The sequence below is a fragment of the Aquarana catesbeiana genome, linkage group LG08 (genome assembly GCF_042186555.1).
Source record: "Aquarana catesbeiana isolate 2022-GZ linkage group LG08, ASM4218655v1, whole genome shotgun sequence".
Taxonomy (NCBI): Eukaryota; Metazoa; Chordata; class Amphibia; order Anura; family Ranidae; genus Aquarana; species Aquarana catesbeiana.
In genome coordinates, this window is record NC_133331.1 from 164,410,210 (window position 1) to 164,429,687 (window position 19,478).

The 19,478-nt window shown below is 42.8% G+C and overlaps 1 protein-coding gene across 6 annotated transcripts in view; it reads right to left on the bottom strand.

Moving 5' to 3' along the window:
* Positions 1-251: 251 nt before the first annotated feature.
* SEC24C (SEC24 homolog C, COPII coat complex component) overlaps positions 252-19,478 on the bottom strand; it is a 90,728-nt gene continuing 71,501 nt past the window's right edge. For all 6 annotated transcript variants that reach the window (XM_073596677.1, XM_073596680.1, XM_073596679.1 and 3 more), the window contains 9 exons: positions 18,629-18,799; positions 18,279-18,375; positions 17,927-18,072; positions 14,127-14,265; positions 11,031-11,149; positions 10,760-10,939; positions 10,321-10,512; positions 3,985-4,074; positions 252-1,158 (listed from right to left, as the gene is read on the bottom strand). In XM_073596677.1, coding sequence (XP_073452778.1) covers positions 1,018-1,158; positions 3,985-4,074; positions 10,321-10,512; positions 10,760-10,939; positions 11,031-11,149; positions 14,127-14,265; positions 17,927-18,072; positions 18,279-18,375; positions 18,629-18,799 — 1,275 coding nt within the window. In that variant the 3' untranslated portion in view covers positions 252-1,017. The remainder of the gene's footprint in view (positions 1,159-3,984; positions 4,075-10,320; positions 10,513-10,759; positions 10,940-11,030; positions 11,150-14,126; positions 14,266-17,926; positions 18,073-18,278; positions 18,376-18,628; positions 18,800-19,478) is intronic.

Genomic DNA, 19,478 nt, shown 5'->3' on the forward strand with positions numbered 1-19,478 from the left:
AGTTTGTATATTGCAAGAGAGGGATGAAAGGGCTTGCCAAGTCTTCACCTTCACTTATAAATATTTAAGTCTATACTATTTTACCTATGATTCTATACTTGATGACCAGGTCAACCGCGTGCTCACCACACAATGTCCAGCCTGAACAACAGCATGATAAAAACAGGACATAGAAGGAAAAATTTAAATGAATGCACCAAATCATATCTGTAAACCAACTTCAAACAGGACAAATAATGTCAACTCTAAGAGAGCATTAAAGATGGATGATTTAATTATTTATAGAAAAATAAAGTATTGCCAGAACCCATTATGTAAAGGGGCTAGATCACTCTGCTAGGCTCGAAATCACTGACCATAATCATGCTTATCCTCAAATATAATTTTTATATCAGGGATCATAGGTGACAACTGTAAAACCGTTATATCTGAACAGTATGGTCTTATTGTTCGCTTCAATGACAAAGTTTAATAAAACAAAAAAGAACACCCAAAACATTTCCAGGTGCTTCCAAAAAGAAAAAAAAATGTGTTTGTCTAAAAAGAATGTTTTATGAAACAATGGAAATTCGATCTCTTCACATACTGTCCAAGTCAGTTCATACATGTTCTCATAAAATTTTCTTATCTTTTTTTCTGAAAGGCAGACCAATGCAAAATAGGTAATAACCAGTGTACTGTGTTTAACCTCTCTTCTGAGCAGGCATCTCTACATTCATCCCAACCAAGACAGCTTTGTGCTCCTCAGTGCAGACAATTTGGTCAAAGAGGGGCAACATTCAGTTAATCCATAAATATTATCTTCATCTTTAGAAGGGGAAGGAGAATGTGGGGCACAAGGGGGTTTTGAAAGAAGAATTACGTGAAATAAAAGACAAAAAGAGGCAAATCAGAAAGAAAACAGAACGGTCCTTCGCTTCTGGGTGTCCTGGTTGTAGTAGCATAGTTAAAAGATCAAGGTGGTTAGCAAAATATTTTAAATGTCACTGGAGGCGATAACCACCAACTCTTCTATCTCTAACTAAGAAGTTGTCGGATCTCCTTGTGCATATGACAGAGGAAGTCTACATATGAAGCCCCTCCATTCAGGTTCTTATCTTCAACCAGCAAGTGTTTGAAGAACATCTCAAGCTTGTCGTCCTGTTTCACAACCAGCAACTAAAAAAAAAAAAAAAGTACAGATTGATATAAAATAAAGGCATAAAGAGCACGTCTCATCTATTTTTAAATAGTCAATCGATATGAATAATGCCAAGTACTTTTAGTTTTCCTTTTCTTCTCAGCTTGCATAAAAACTGTTCAGTGATATCTTCAGCTTACAGTTCAGAATTTCAAAATAACAATTATACTCACCTAGGTGAATGCAGCATCGATCCGGTGTTGCATCTGTCCCCCACCGGCTCTGCAGTGAGAACTGAGCGATCAAACACTGCTGATCACCCAGTTCTCCCCATCCACTTTGAGCAGAGCTGTGACTGTCAGTAAGCGGCTCACTGGAGCGCTGGACTGTGGCAGGGGCTGGCTCAGGCTCTCGGCGGATTGCTGAGAGGCTGAGCCAGGTGCCGGTGTCTTGCCGAGAAAGTTCCCCCGGCGGATAAGGTCTCCCTTGTACTGCGCAAGCACAGCGCTTGCGCAGTACGAACGACTAGGAGCCGCCGAAAATAGCCGAAGATGAAAAACTTCAATCAGCTGTACACGGCGCCTGCGCCCTGGGTCCAGGTTGAAGCCCCACCATCCAAGTGGACCCAGAGGGGGAATAAAAAAAGTGCCGAGCGAAGCGAGGTCGTGCCCCAAGTGTGCCGAGCGAAGCGAGCTCGCGAGGGGCCCTCTTACAGGCGCCGTGTACAGCCGATTTTTCTCGTCTATTCGCCTTCGGCTATTTCCGCCGCCTCCTACTGCGCCCAGGCCTTTGGATGGATCCCGACCACATAGTGAGGATCTTTCCCGAGCCCGGCTGGCCGAGTGATGTCAGCCGACAGCTGGCTTTAGCCCACTGTTGGCTGAAAATGGGTCACAGGAGTGCAGAACAAACTGCACTCCTGTGACCCATAGGAGAAGTATGGCCAAAAAAGCTTTGCCCATATTTCTCCTTTAATGGAATACTTTTTTCTTTATAGTGAATGAGAGCGATTTATAGGCAGCTGTTGGCGACTTAATTTGTTACCAGCTATTTGCTGCATCTCTCAGAGGAGGAAAGGAAAAGCTGGCCAGTCATGTGATCGCAATCTCTGCCATGAAATTAGTTATTTTCAGCATTAATTTTTTAAATCATACACAGAGGGGGGTACTACAATAGGAGGCAGTGCTGATGGCGTATACAGGTTAGAGTGGCTTAACAACCACTTTAAGGTTTATGCTCCACAGCAGACAGTACGGCTCGGTTCACACAGGGACGACTTGTCAGGCGACCTAGTCGCCTGACAAGTCGCCTCCCGTTCTGTGCTATGGAACCGTTCTAAGGGGAGCGACGCAAGTCGCTCTGACTTAGAAAAAGGTTCCTGTACGACTTCGGGGACGACTTGGGACGACTTCCATAGACTTCTATACAGAAGTCGTTTTGCAAGTCGCCCGGGCAGTCGTGTGCAGGTCGCCTCGGTGAGGCGACCTGCAAGTTGTGCCGCCTCTGGTGTGAACCGAGGCTAAAGTGTCAGGACACCTCTACCGGGTTAGTGACTAAGGCCGGCCATAGACGGTTCGAATCCTGCTGAACCGGCCGAGATTCCAACCATGTATGGTCAGGTTGAAGGTATTTAAGATGGATCAACTTGGGTACAACCAGCCTGCCGGATTTGACATAGTATTATTGCTTGTATAGCTGCTAGCAATAATCACCAGCATCCCCTGCCTGGAGAATACAATAGCCCGGTGGGAGGGAATCCCCTGTCAACACTGTCTGTGGTTGCAGGAAATAAATTTGCTCTGTGTATGGCCTGCCTTACCAAAAAGGGAAAAAGTAATAAGGCTGACTGACACTGAAGAGTGCAGCTTTAGACCACTGTATTGTGTTTTTTTTTATATAAATCAAAATTTTAAAGAAATGGTTGATCCTGCCTGTGACCTCCCCATCCTCCTCAGCAGTGGCAACAAACTCAGACTACCCTATGCAGAGTTGCCTGTGCCCACCTCTGCAGACAAACTCAGAAAAAAAATGAATGTGTGTACAGCTTATCCTGACAGGACAGATAACAGCTTTGACTGTCAGTGGCTCCACAGCCTCGCTGTCAATGCTAATCAAAGCAGTACAGACTGTTTACACGATGCAAGCCCAACTGACACGAGTTGGATTGGTCCCGCCCACCACTTAGACCATTTAGGGCATAGAAAGCAAGGTGGTCCCTACCTATATTTGTGCACATCTTAAAAGTGGTTCTAAGGGCTGAAGGTTTTTACGGATACAAAACCTGTGTGCAGTGGCAACCCCCTCCCCATCTTTACCTGAGCCCCCTTCACTTCAGTGATGTTCACGATAGCCTTGGCTGGATGGGGACTCTCCCTCCTCATTGACGGAGACAGCAGCGGGAGTCCTTCTGGACAGAGCAGTGGCTTTGGAGCGAGCATGTAACAGTGCCCTTAGGGCAAGTGACTCTCTCTGGGGGCACTGCTCGAGGGGGAGGATCCAGGAACGCTGGTGGGGGACCCGAAAAGAAGAGGATCGGGCTGCTGAGTGCAAAACCATTTGCACAAAGCAGGCAAGTATGACATGTTCGATATTTTATAAAAAAACAGAAACAAAGCTTTAGCATGACTTTAAAAGGTAATTAATGAACAAGTCAGCAATGATAGATCTTATGTCTAACCTGACATGCTCCTTTTTTGCCTAGCTTCGTAAAGTATCTGTTATAACATTTTGTACCTCGTACAGTTTGTAATCATACAAAGCATAAAAATTAACACAACTGGGCCCCTGTGTACAGATAAATAAAAAACAGCCAACTCTGAATAGCAAACAAACAGCAAACCGTGGAATGAAAAAACATTCTTTACCTTCATATATCTTGGCCTCTGGGCTCTGAACATTGTGATAATTGCATGCATTTTATTTGAGACTGGATTATCCAACACAGGTAATGCACTCTGTAAAAGAAAAAAAAAACATTTTTAGTATATATAAAACCCAGCAGCTTTGGCTTAATATAAAATGTCCATATATGCATATCAAGAAAATATTTAGGGCCAGTTCACACCATTCCCACACATGAATCGCACAGGAACGCACTGTGCATTCCTGTGCAATTTTCATGCGGTTCTGTGCAGTGCAATTTTTAGCCGATTCATTTTGAATTGGCTAAAATTGCACCGCACCAAAATAGCGCATGCACTATTTTTTAAAACGCACTGTAATCAGATCGCATGGTACAAAAGCGCTTGTGACCTGCATTTGGGGTGTCATTAACTTTCTATTGATACCTGCTACAGATCGCAAATGGATCTCATTTTGCATGCGGTGTGATTTGCACAGACATGGTGTGAACCGGCCCTAAAAAGTATGGCTTATGTTTTTTACTATTCACAAAAATTATGCTAATATTGTTTACAATAGTAATTCGAATTCATTGTTTAAAATGCTCTATTGTCATCCACACATCTCAAAACATAGAAATGTAAAAGCATTAAACACATTTTTCATTTTAATGTCAATGTGGAATTCATTGTTTTTCTAGGAAATTAACACCTGTCACAGTCTTATCTCAACAGGGAAAGAATTTCTCTAAACTGTTGTAAAGGCGCATATAATTATAATACATAAACCTGGAAGACCTGCTGAACACACAATCCAGGTTGTGGCCATCAGAGTGAAGCGGTCGCTGCCTGGATAGATTTTAGCTGTTTTTATTATATGCTGATTTTTATTATACAGCTGCAAGAAGAAGTATGTGAACCGCTTGGAATTAACTAGTTTTCTGCCATAATTTACCATAAAATCTAAGTCACAACAATAGACAAACACAATGTGCTTAAGCTGATAATGTGATTAAGCTGTCTTTATTGAACACACCCAATACACATTCAAAGTGATGGAAAAAAATTAAGTGAACCCACAGACTAATTACCTCAATGAAAGCCAAATGGAGGCAGTAGTTTGTACACCTGGAGTCCATTTAATGAAATGTGTTTGGGGGTGTGGCTTAAAACCAATTTAATTGATAAAAAGGACATTAAGAATGCATCAGCTAAAGCGAACCCTCCCTCACAAAAAAGAGCTCTGAGGACATATGATCAAGACGATCTGCAAAAGGCTGGAAAGGGATGCAAAGGCATCCATCAGTCAGCAGTTAGACAAACTGTCTATATATGGAGACAGTTTGGTACTGTGGTTACTCTTTCAAGAAGTGGGTACCCAGCCAATATGACTGCACGGCACAACACAAAATCCTCAATGAGGGAAAAGAACCACCCACAAGTAACAGCTAAAGGCTTGAAGACATCACTGGAATCGGCAAACATCCCTGGTTATGAGTCTACCATATGTAAGTCTTTGGGCAGGCAGGGTGTCCATGCTCTCCAAAAAAACATTACTGCATACCTGAAGTTTGCCAAAGAGCACCTTCACAAACCACAATGGTACAGGGAAAATGTTTTGTGTACTGATGAATCAAAAGTTGAATTGTTCAGGAAAAATACTCTATGCATGGTGCAAAAAGAGCACAGATTATCAAGATTAGCATCAAATCATCCCAATGATGAAGTATGGTGGAGAGAACATCATTTTGGGCTTGCTTTGCTGCCTCAGGGCCTGGACCACTTGCAAATCGAGGAGATAATACATTCACAAGTTAACCAAAATATTCTACAGCACATGTGTCAAACACAAGGCCCATGGGCCAAATCTGGCCCTCCAGGCCATTTTATGTGGTCCTCGCACCTCTCCTGCAGGAGAGCTCCAGCCCTCCTCTGGTCCTGTTCCAGACACTGTACTTTCTTCTTTCCAGCAATGCCTCCAGCTTCTTCCCAGCAGCTGCACAAGATAAGGGGGGTGCAATGTAATGTAGGGGAGGGCGGGCGACTCGACTTTTGTTGGTGGGAGGGCTCTTGGACAACTGATGTAAGGGTGGGGGATGCTCTGGACATCTAGTCTTACAGACACAACTTGCCCTTTTGAGGGCAATCATAATGCTGATGCGGCCCGCGATGAAATAAGAGTTTGACACCCCTGACACCCTACAGGATAATGTCAGGGTGTCTGCTGGCTGAATTTTATCAGAAGTTGGGTGATGCAGCAGGACAATGACCCCAAGCATAGAAATAAATCCTACCACAAACTGGCTTCAGAATAGGAAAATTCTCTCTCAGAGCCGTTCACACCACACATCCTACAAATGTGTGAGCTGAAGTGGTTTTGTGGTTAAAAATGGTCAAAAATTCCTCCTGAACGTTGCGCAGGTCTGGTCCAGAGCTACCGAAAACACTTGCTTGAGGTCACTGCTGCCAAAGGAGGTTTGATCTGATATTAACTCTAATGCCGCATACACACGATCGGACTTTCCGACAACAAAAACATGGATTTTTTTCTGAAGGATGTTAGCTCAAACTTGTCTTGCATACACACGGTCACACATATGTCGGCCCAAAATTCCGAACGTGAGAACGTGGTGACGTACAACGAGACGAGAAAAAGGAAGTTCAATAGCCAGTGCGGCTCCTTCTGCTTGATTCAAAGCATGCGTGAGCTTTTTTGAGACAGACTTGTGTACACACGATCGGACTTTCCGACAACAAAGTGAAGTTGGCGGAAAATTTGAGAACCTGCTCTCAAACATTTGTGGCTGGAAATTCCGACAGGAAATGTTTGATGGAGCATACACATGGTCGGACTTTCCGACAACAAGCTCACATCGAACATTTCCCGTTGGAAAGTCCGACTGTTTGTACGCGGCATAAGGGTTTCCTTACCTTTTCCTCTAACACTGGGAATGGTTAATGGGTGTGTTGAATAAAGACACAAGAAACTGGAATTGGTAATGTTTTAATCAGCTAAGGGCATTGTGTTTGTCTATTGAAGGATCAAATCACATTTTATGAATATGAATTACTGCAGAGGTTCACATATATTTTATGTACAGTGGCAAGAAAAAGTAAGGGATGAGTGAAGCCAAGCGCGCCCTTGCGATATTTTCTTTTTTTTATCTCATATTGAATAAATACATAGTTTTTTTTGCCAACGGTGTCCCATTGGGGGAATTTCCTTTCACTTACTGTTCGGTTTTACTGTTTGTACATAATAGGAAGGGAAAGGAAATCTCTTTCAAGGGAGGAAAATCCTATCCTTCAGCGGGTCACATAATGGAAGTTTTCCCCTCTATTTCTTTTCTCATGAGAACTCAAAATTTTCCAGGACTAAAGCCTGCAACACACGATCAGATTATCGGATGAATTTTTGTCAGTATTTTGTTGCATGCTAGTCTCATATCGAAGGTGAAGGTTACTCAACATACGAAAATTCTCGTACGACAAAATTCAACTTCAGAAGTGATGTAATGTTTTAAATTGTTTTGTTTCTGAGCATGCGTAGTCAGCCTGTACGCTGATGACATGCTCCTGTATCTGAAAGATGCGGGCCCATCACTTCAGGCTGCTCTGCAGCTCATTAAACGCTTTGGGGTATTCTCCGGTCTCCAGATTAATTGGGCCAAGTCCCAAATTCTACCACTAAAATTTGGTGCGCCCACAGCTGAGCAAGCTGCATTCCCCTTGGTCAGGGCCAGCAAGATCAAATACCTGGGCGTTCAAGTCTCCCGATCTCTAACAGACTACATAGGCCTTAATATCGAACCCTTATACGAAATCCTAAAAAACCAAAACAGTCATGGTCCCGTCTCCCCCTTGGGGTTATGGGGCAAATCAACCTAGCATAAGTGATTCTTCTCCCCAAATTACTTTACATTTTCTGGCAAGCCCCACTCTACATCCCACCATGCATATTTAAATCTATGTAATCTATTCTCAACACATTTATCTAGGGCTCCTCCCATCAAACTGTCACAGCGAGCTCTGAAGTGTCCAACTGATCTGGGTGTCACCGCACTACCAGACCTATCCCTATGCTACATTGCTTCTCAACTTTCCCATTTCTTTTACCTCAATCAAGATGACAAAGAAAGATACTCCACCGTAGTATGCTCCCAGGCTCCTCACCCGGTTGTTCATCCATTTCAGATCCTACTCTGTGGTACCCGTGGAGTGCCCCACATGGGAGCCATATGCTATTCAATCACTGCAAGATTTGGCAGCTGGCCATGTATTATAGCAAGGCTCCCATACTCCATTCCCTTACGCCACTGTGGGACAATCCACACCTGTCCGAGCGGTCATGCATCCCTGACCATGGTCTGTGGATTGACAAAGGGGTCATATACCTGTCATACATTATAGCTAATGGGTCGGTTAAATAATTTCAAACACCAAAGGACTGTTTTGCTATACCCAACCATATGTTCTTTTGCTACCTCCAACTCCGGCATGCGCTTAATACTCAATTCCGTGACTCCATACCTAACCTTGAAATCATACTCCGGTAGACATCACAGTTGGACTAAAAGACTAAGTTCTCAATAATGTAATTATGTCATGCTACCTATAACCACCGCTTTTGTCTATCAGCTGAAGTCCCGCTGGGAGCCGACCTGGGTGATGTGACGGATGATGACTGGGAGGAGGTGCTAACTACCTGTAAATGTGTCTAAGCTATCCGATCGCCTCACACAACTCTATGTCCCCCATAGGTCCTATCTAACGCCTTACTGCCTCTCCAGGTAAAGGCCAGAGCATAGCCCTGCATGTCTTAGGTGTGGTGATCCCAGTGGCTCCTTCTACCACTTGCTACGGTCCTGCCCGTCTATCCAGGGGTACTGGTCACAGGTTGTCAAGTTCCTCCACGATCGTATGGGTTCCCCCCTGATCCTGTGTCCCCGTCAATGAATACTGGGGCTCCTCTCTCTCTGAGGGCGATAAATACTTAAACATATTTTTGCAAGAAACATTATTCTTAGCCAGAATGCAAATCGCCAGGACATGGAGTGCCGGCCCCCACGGATCAGAGCTATTAACACTACCCTTCCTTACAAAAAAAGTACTCTATTTACATAGGGGCTGACCAAACAAATACCATAAAATCTGGGATAGGTGGCTAGAGGACACCTCCACCTGCAATGCAGAGGAATGATCCTTAATCTACGTAGGCAACCCCCCCCCCCTACGACCTATGTACTCATCCATATGCTTCTTCCCCCACCACCCACCCCCCTCCTCCCTGCGGGCATCTACAGCCATAGCACCATATGATACATGGTTTGGTGTTCCGCCTACAACGTATGCCACAAAATTTGTATGTCTTTTGGTTCCACTTGTCTTTAGAACCCTTAATAACATGTGACCAGTATTTATATGTATGTGCGATTGTCCTGTGTGTAGTGCCCGTTGCACTTTATTATCCATGCTCAATAAAACATTTTCTTTATTAAAAAAAGAAAATCGTCAGATCCTTCGGACGAAATTTTTCTTGCGATTTTCTGATCGTGTGTACGGGTCTTAAGGCTGAATATGTCTAGCAGAGACAACAAAAACCTGACGGTGGATCCCAACCTTTCTTCTATCCAGCCAAAAAAAAAAGTTGGGTTTAGATACTTAAAGTCTGGGTCAGGCCAAAGCTTTTATTTTTTTTGGATAGACAAGAGGAGTAGTACATTTATATTGCTGTCCATGACTTTGAAGGAAGATTTCCTCCCACTTTCATAGCATGACATCAAATGAAGGTAGTGGTTTGTCACTGGGACAGACCAGTGGGAGACTAACCATTCCCTGTTTTACTTAATGTTAATTATTTTGCTGCAGTCTTAAGTTGGCAAAAGATGTGTGGGTTACAGCCAAAATCTACTGATTCTCCTATCCACAGTAAACAGCAAAGATGGAGGGCCCTCCACAGCCAGCTATGGTATTCAAGCAGCCGTGGCTGTCTGAACACCCAGTAACTGTTTGGCTGATAATTTTCCACTTTGCTCAATTTTTAAACCAACGTTTGTGAAACCATGTGGTGCTGAAAGGGCAGCGCACGACTTAAAGTTCAGCTGATTCAGCACAAAATCATGTGAAATTTGAGCCATTCATGGCTAGCTTAAGTCTTTCAAGAGGTTTTCTTATGGTATCAATAAAAATCTGTTTTTTCCCTTTCCCACTCTGTCAAATACATACAAAATAAATATGTTTTGGCTGTAGTGGGGCTTTACTATACAGTACAAAAAACAAAACCTTTATTTGGATGAGAAAGCTGTGGATTTTCAAATGTCTTAAGCTGCCCACAGCCTGTTAAATAATGACTAAACTCACCATACTAGAGTCTATCTGGCTGAATGAGGACACTCCAAATAGGTTCTGGATGAGAGCCTGCTGCACATTTGCACCAACCCATATAAAGAAGTTCACACCATTTTCAAGCAGATATATTTCACCCTTAGAAAGCCGTTCTTCTGAGGCACGGATAGCTACAGGCAGGGAATCACTAGTAGGATCCACTTTGGTCTGCACAAAAAAAAAAAAAAAAAAAAAAAAAAAGTAAAGATTAAATACTGAAACATAAAAAATGAATTTAAACAAGCCATATATGCCAAAAGGCATTTTAGTTTACACTAAACACATGTCGTCTGACCAGTTTGAAAAAAGAAAAAAAAATGCCACAAATGTTAAAAAATACAAATTCATGTTTTTTTGCAATGGTGCTATGTCAGTGAATAAGCTACTAAATAGAAGATACAGGAATAACACTTACAAATGTCAGGAGCCTAGGATAGAAGAATACATTTGAATCCGCAACATCCATGGAGGAAATAAGCTGTCGCACGTATGCCCGGTCATCAATGGTCACGTCAGGACCAGGTTGCAACACGTCACTTTTCAGTACACAGTTCAGGTAGACAGGAAGCAGCTTCATGCATTCTGGAAGGATCAGCTGGTAAAAAAAGTAAACAGATCAGAACATGCTTGGACTGGAAGTATGATTTTCAGGCCATATTATATGCATACGGCATTGCAGACAATACCTGGCCAGCAGAAGAGGGGCTTGCACAGTTCTTGCGATAGCATGCAAGGATTTGAGCGCACTGATTTATCAGGGAGTCTCTAACAGTCTTTGTTGGGTGATTTAAGACTCCACGGAAAGCTGAAAAAGTAACAAAAAGGCAAATTAAAAGGAGAAGTTCACCTTTCAGACCATATTTAGGGTGTAACATGCTCCAGCACATGTTTTCTCCACCCCATGATAGCAGGCAAGGTTTCTTCTCACCACACCGCTGTCACATTTTAAAATCAGTGCACCCGCACAGCTGCATCATTCATTCACAGCAATCTCAACAAGGAAAACTACAAGTTCAGTCTTCCACTGCAGCAGACAGCTTGTAGTTCTTAATGAGCTGCAGGGGCGCTGAGGGGGGAAAAAAAATGAAATTGGGATATTTATTATAGCAAAAAGTAAAAAAATAGTGTTTTTTTTTCAAAATTGACACTTTTTTTTGTTTATAGCGCAAAAAAAAAAAAAAAAGGTGATCAAATACCACCAAAAGAAAGCTCTATTTGTGGGTAAAAAAAAAAGGACATCAATTTTGTTTGGGTACAACGTCACACGACCGCGCAATTGTCAGTTAAAGCAACGCAGTGCCGTATCGCAAAAAATGGCCCAGGCAGGAAGGGGGTAAATTCTTCCAGGGCTGGAGTGGTTAAAAAATAGCTCGAGCAGTCTTCTCCCGCCGCTGCCTTCTCCCCGAGCCGCCACTATCTTGTTCCTTGCGGGTAACCTGGTGGCGAGGTCATAATGGGGCGGGCTCTTCGGTGGATGTCATCGGATGGCCATGCCCCATGGCTATATAACAAATGTCAGATAGCGGGGGACATCACAACGGAGGAAGACAGCCTCAGGACAAAAGCGGCTTTTTTGTTTTTAGCGAGTAACCAGCGGCAGCAAGGAAGAAGACAGCTCTGGGAGAGAACAGACGGCGGCGGGAGAGAACAGACGGCTCAGAAAGGACTTGTCAAAAACGGCTCTTTTTTTTTTTTTTTACATTTCACTGCTTTTTTGGTGAATGGGTAGTACAATGCCGGATACCCATTCACACAGGGGGGCCGGGATCTGGGGTTCCAGATTCCAATATGCCCCCGCCCGCAGACCCCGACAACCACCGGCGAGGGTTGTCGGGAGGAGTCCCTTGTCCCCATCAACATGGGGGCAAGGTGCTTTAGGGTGTTGAAGGCATGCGGCCTGGTATGGTTCAGGAAAGGGCGGCGCTCGCTCGTCCTCTCCCTACCTACTGGGCTGCATGCTCGGATAAGGTCCCTGGTATGGATTTTGGGGGGGACCCCATGTCTTTTTTTTTTTGGCGTGGGGGTTTTTTCGTGAATTTTTTAGCTGGCAATTCTTTTTTTTTTTTTTTTACATTCAGCTGTCAGTGGGGAAGCCCACAGACCGCATCAGCTAAGGATGCGGCGGCCGGCTTCCCAGCCCGCTCCTTAGCAAACGGCTATATACACTGAATAGTAAAAAAAAAAAAAAAAATAGCTCAAATCGTAAAATGCAAATTGCATTTTGGATGTAGGTCCATTGAAGTCTATTACATGCAAAACACTATTTTGCAGGAAAAAAGTCCCTGACCCTTTCCAAAAACGCAGAGACACAAAAATGCATAATGTTTGCCATAGGAACCCATGTTAAAAAATTCCCTGCATTTCTGCAAAATGCAAAAAGTATCAGAAAATGCATTAGTGTGAATGGAGCCTTAATGTGCACAGGAGTCACAGAGATAGCGAGTAAAATCTCCCCAATGGAGTTACAGACAGAAATAAAACGCCTGACAGTCTTGAACTTGTTCCCACTTGTATCCAAAGCTAAAAGAAAAATAAACATTTGGCGGGAATTGAGCTTTAAATGACCTAAAGGTTCTTGAGGTTTTGCGGTGTTTCTCAGGTAAAGCCCTTTACCTGACTTTCATGTTTGGCCACCTGTCATAGCAATTACAAGTGGGTGGTATTTAATTCTATTTATGGAGAATGCAACAGATAAAGTGGAAACACCCAGTAATATGTAAAGTCTTTAACCACTTCAGCCCCGGAAGAAATTACCCCCTTCCTGACCAGAGCACTTTTTGCGATTCGGCACTGCGTCGCTTTAACTGAAATTGATCGGTCGTTTGATCACCTCTGCGGTTTTTATTTTTTGCGCTATAAACATAAAAAAGCGTCAATTTTGAAGAAAAAGGCATTATTTTTTACTTTTTGCTATAATAAATATCCCCAAAAAATATAAAAAAGTTTTTTTCCTCAGTTTAGGCTGATACGTATTCTTCTACATATTTTTGGTAAAAAAAAAAAAAAAAAAAAAAAAAAAAAAAAAAAAAATCGCAATAAGGGTCTATTGATTGGTTTTTGCAAAAGTTATAGCGTCCACAAAATAGGGGATAGTTTTATGGCATCTTTATTGATAATTTTTTTTTTTTTTTACTAGTAATGGCGGCGATCAGTGATTTTTATAGTAACTGCGACATTATGGCGGACACATCGGACATTTTTGGGACCACTGTCATTTATACAGCAATCAGTGCTATACAAATGCACCGACTCCTGTGTAAATGACACTGGCAGTGAAGGGGTTAACCACTAGGGGGCAGTGTAGGGATTAAGTATGTCTTGGGGAGTGTTTCTCCCCAGGACGTGTGTGTGTGGGGGCGTGGCTACGTGTGACACGTCACTGATCTCTGCACACGATCACAGGGAGCAGAGATCAGTGACACTGTCACTAGGCAGAACGGGGAGATTCTTGTTTATATTAGCATCTCCCCGTTCTTCCTCTCTGTGAGGCGATCGAGGGTATACCCGCTGCGATAGAGTCCGCGGGACCCGCGACCCGACTCACAGAGCTCCCGGCCGGCACGCACGCACGCACGCAACGGCACGGCGGCAAATTTAAAGGGACGTATGGGTACGCCAATTTGCCCAGTCATGCCATTCTGCCAACATACATCGGCGTGCGCCGGTTGGGAACCGATTAAGAAAATGTATTCTGAATTCTGTAACTTAGTGCCTCTGCCACAAAGTTTTTTGTGGTCTACTATACAATGCCTAAATGTGTTTATAACACACATAGCACTCACCAAACTTGGCAAAATAGTTGATCAGCGTGTCTGTCTCACAATTTCGATACAAGTCTGCTAGCTGTGTGCAGCAGTTCAATGCCATGTTATGTACGCGAAGTCTACGCTGCCCTCCACAGCTGGTATACAAGATAGCACACTGGAAGAAAAAGGAAAGACACCGTTATGCCAAGAAAATCATCATCTAGGTCGACAAAGTAAATTAAGAAGAATACAGAATCCGTTTTTCTAAAGCAGATAGATATGAACCATAACCGTAGAATAAAGCATACACCTAAAACAGAGCAATCTAAAGGGGACACTCAGTGTCATCGGTATTCATATAGGCTTTTAATATATGCAGCAGTCTGCCATCATAGATATCACCCCTTTAACTGACTGGATCTTCATAGTTAAATGGTCTCGAATCTGGGCATGCAGGAAGGCAAGCCAGTATTTTTCTAGTTCAAGCAAGGCCTTATATCAAATCCTCAGCAAGACTTACACAAGCTGAAGAGCATAAGAGGTTGAAAATGACAGTCAAATGACAAGTGTCTGGAAACCTACCTGGTAGCCCCACAAAAATCCTACTTGCAAGTAGGAATGCAGAATGAAGGATGGATGTATTCCAGTGATCCCCTACCTACACTAGTATTGTACAGGAAAACAAGCCACTGAAAGCTAGCTGGAAGCAGACATAAAGGCAGACAACAGAGAAAGCCATTCATCATCTTCTGCAGTTGTGTAGTACCAGGTAGCCCGCTTAAGAGTTTTTTTACTCCAATATTTCATATTCTTGGTATGTGCCTGTTGCACCATGTACTTGTATGAAAACGTATCCTGGTCTCTTTGTATTGCTTCCTTTGTGTGAAATCCCTGGTGTTCCTGTTAGTCCCTCTGCTTTCCTATTAAAAACTGACCAAATTAAGCAGGAAAACACACCACGATCAGTTCTCAAGCTGTGACGGGAACTCAGCCCCCAAATGATCAGACTTGTCCTGACACACCCTGCCTGCACAGCTATTCACTGGGAAGATCAGTGCATTGTTGCTTCTCCCTCCCCACAGCTCTTATGCAGCTGGGAACAGTGGGAATGTGATCACTTATTTAAAAAAAAAAAGGAAAAGGTATTTATATATTGTTATATATATATATATATATATATATATATAGTTATATAACTATATATCTATATATATATGCACATATGTTTTGCCTTTAATTTCTATTTTAAACTGAATGGGTTGTTTTACAAGGTGATCGTTTACAATCAATCACTTTAAGGGCAGGGTGAAGAGAGCCCATATAGAGAGAAGATGACAAACAAAAGTTTGGCATGCTGCCCCTGCTTACTGTCTTGTGTACCAGCAAATCTGGCAAAATCAGTTGCAACCAGAACAGAAAGCACATAATGATCAAGGTGTAGACTGCCTCCTTGAGGGGCACAAAAATCCTAACGGATATGGTTACTCCTTGCCTCTAAAGACTGCAGCCCATATCCTAGCATCTGAAACACCCCCACCCCTATAATTTTTTGTTAGGAAACAAAATAATTCCAAGAAGCAGGGGCTTGTGACATTATGTGTACACATCACAAGAACGCTGGATTCTGAATGGCCAGGCCACTTCTGATCTGCATACTTAAAAGTGGTTGCAAAGGCTAAAGGAATTTTACCTTCATGCATTCTATGCACGAAGGGAAAAAAAAAAAAAAACCTGTGTGGTGCTCTTCCCAGCCTCCCCAATACTTACCCGAGCCTGATCAGTGATGTTCTCCCACTCTCTCCCTCCACATTGCCGTTTCTGCTGTCAATCACAGTGCAGTGAGGAAGGAGCAGGGGCAGGGCCCCGTTTTGTGCATCAACGAACACAGAGAGCTGGGTTTGGAAGTGAGCACGCAAAACTGCTCCCATAGCAAGCAACTTGCTATCGGGGCACTTGGTGAGAGGAAGGAGCCAAGAGCGCCGTCAGGGGACCCAAGAAGAGGAGGGGGCACAGAGCAGGCAAGTATAACATGTGTGTTTTTTTTCCAATTCTCCTTTAGTATTACTTTAATATTACAGGTGCTTATAACTGGTCAAAATGGCCAGAGTGCAGGGGGAAGTTTCAATGCGGTTTATCTGCAGGGCAAAAAGTGTAAGCACAGCTGCAGCAGGCTTAGCACAGATACAGTGCATGCGAAAAGTATTCACTTTCCACATTTTGTTACAGCCTTATTCCAAAATGGATTAAATTAATTATTTTCCTCAAAATTCTACAAATACTCCACAATGACAACATGAAATAAGTTTGTTTGAAATCTTTGCAAATTTATTAAAATAATTTAAATAACAACTTGGAGTCCACCTGTGGTAAATTCAGTTGATTGGACATGATTTGGAAAGGCACACACCTGTCTTTATAAGGTCCCACAGTTGACAGTGCATGTCAGAGCACAAACCAAGCCATAAAGTCCAAGGAATTGTCTGTAGACCTCTGAGACACGATTATATTGAGGCACAGGTCTGGAGAAGGGTACAGAAAAATGTCTGCAGCATTGAAGGTCCCAATGAGCACAGTGCCCTCCATCATTCATAAATGGAAGTAGTTTGGAACCACCAGGACTCTTCCTAGAGTCGGCCACCTGGCCTAACTGAGCTATCAGTGGAGAAGGGCCTTAGTCAGGGAGGTGACCAAGAACCTGATGGTCACTCAGAGCTCCAGCATTTCTCTGTGGAGAGGGGAGAACTTTCCAGAAGAATAACCATCTCTGCAGCACTCCACCAATCAGGCCTGTATGGTAGAGTGGCCAGACAAAAGTCACGCCTCAGTAAAGGCCAAAATGACAGCCCACTTGGAGTTTACCAAAAGACACCTGAAGGACTCTCAGACCAGGGGAAACAAAATTCTCTGGTCTGATGATACAAGGATTGAACTCTTTGGCCTGAATGGCAAGTGGCATGTCTGGAGGGATCCAGGCACCGCTCATCTCCTGGCCAATACCATCCCTACAGTGTAGAATGGTGGTGGCAGCATCATGCTCTGGGGGTGTTTTTCAGCGGCAGGAACTAGGAGACTATTTAGAATCGAGGGAAAGATGAATGCAGCAATGTACAGACACATCCTTGGCGAAAACCTGGACCTCAGACTTTTTGCGAAGGCTCATCGTCCAACAGGACAACGACCCCAAGCACACAGCCAAGATAACAAAGGAGTGGCTAAGGGACAACTCTGTGAATGTCCTCGCGTGGCCAAGCCAGAGCCCAGACTTGAACCCGTTTGAGAGATCCAAAAATGGCTGTGCACTGACGCTCCCCATCCAACCTGATGAAGCTTGAGAGGTTCTGTAAAGAGGACTGGGAGAAACTGCCCAAAAATAGGTGTGCCAAGCTTGTAGCATCATATTCAAACAGACTTGAGGCCAAACTGGGGCCAAATGGGCTTCAACAAAGTATTGAGCAAAGGCTGTGAATACTTATGTACACGTGATTTTTTTCGTTTTTTTACTTTTAATAATTTTGCAAAGGTTTTAAAACACACTTCACGTTGTCATTATAGGGTATTGTTTGTAGAATTTTGAGGAAAATAATGCATTTAATCCATTTTGGAATAAGGCTGTAACAAATTGTGAAAAAAGTGAAGCGCTGTGAATACTTTCAGGATGCACTGTAAACCAAAAGAGGTTTTATGTGCAAACCTGATATTTAACTAGTGAAAATCCTTAAGAGTGTCTTTTCACACCAACAAGTCAGTTTCATTACTAGAATTCACGATATGTTTTAGATACACATTTGTGTAGACAAGCAACTCCAGCTATAGAAGGCAAAATGGCTGAATTGTACCTGAAGAAGGGCTCCTGTGTCTTCATTCAGTTTGTCATCATGCTTGAACTCCACAGTTATGGTTTTATCACAGTCCAGCCCAGCCAGCTCTACATCAGTGGTGTTACTCATGTAGAAAGCACCAAAGAAGTCAGTTGCACGAATGCCTGAAAAGAAAGAAACTAACTATAGCACTTGTTTTGGTAAAAGTTTACACCTCTTTAGCAGTCACAAAACAAGATACCAACATAGTATATAAAAAGTCCTACAAATTTAGAAATTCTCTTTACCAACATTCTGCTCTAAAAAGGGAATCCTCATTCTGGTAGCACACAGAACACAATTAAATTAATGTGCTAATCAAAGTACTCACCTGTGCTAGTCCTGACCCTCATGACTGCATCAAATCCTATGTCTTTCTGTACATCCCGGCGCAGATCGTTTAGGAATCGCTCTCTGTCAGTCTCAATCTGCCAGAGAAAAGATCAAAATATTACTGCAGTTCTATTTAAATAAGGTTCTATCAATAACGGAAATCAATAGCTAGTGATTTTGTACAAGGTACATAGTGTGATAATACAGCTCTATTCTGTCTTCTAACAGCGCCATGGATACCTGCATTCCAGCAACACTACACAAGACAAATATTTTTTAGATATACAGTATAGAATGTAGAGACTGTTAAAAGCAGATAATTACATGCGTGCATATTTAAATAGCTACCTGGAAGAAAGTATACTTGTAAACTGAACCCCCAGTCTGGAAAGGAACAACACCAAGTGTGGCCACATCCACAAACTGATTTGGAAACAGGAATAGATCCACACAGCAGCCCTGGGCAACGCAATCCTTGGCCAGGTTGTTATAGAAAGTCGTCTGAGGCTGGAATAAGCTCTGCAGAAAAAGACAGAAGGCATAGTTCCATTTTCATTAGACCGTAAAAAATACAGAGGTTTACAAAGGCAGATGTTACTCCTTAAGTGATCTGTAAATATTGTACAGAAAGGTCATATACTGGTGCTTGCCTCACTGATTTCATTGATTTGAATTTTCCAGAACCAAATAAGCATATGTAGTGGAGGCTTAGGCAGGTCATATGGGATAAGCAACTGTATGGAGGAGGGGGTTAACTACTATCTGAATTGGTGATCGTGTCCCTCCTATATCCTAATTAGGTGATAGTTACAAACTAAATAATACCCTAGTGAAAGTTTATAAATATCAACATTCAGTTGTGCCAAAGTGTAGGCTTCTCTATGTGATAAGAGAAATCGTGATAAATAACGTGTACGTTACCATATAGTTACTACTATTATTGGAGAGAGTGAAACTAAAAAACTCTATTGGTCCCCTATAAATAATAGTGATGTGTCATCAAAAAGAAAATAACATATAACAACATTGTGGGTTTGCACTGTACGAGGCCATAAACTGCACCTCTACATATCAATTCAAACATATACACATAACGTCAAACAGGATCATATAGTGTTCATAGTCCATAAAGTAATACATTTCTACAAAAATCGTGTTCAAATTTCTTCAAACAAGACCGTGACTGGGGTACTCTCAA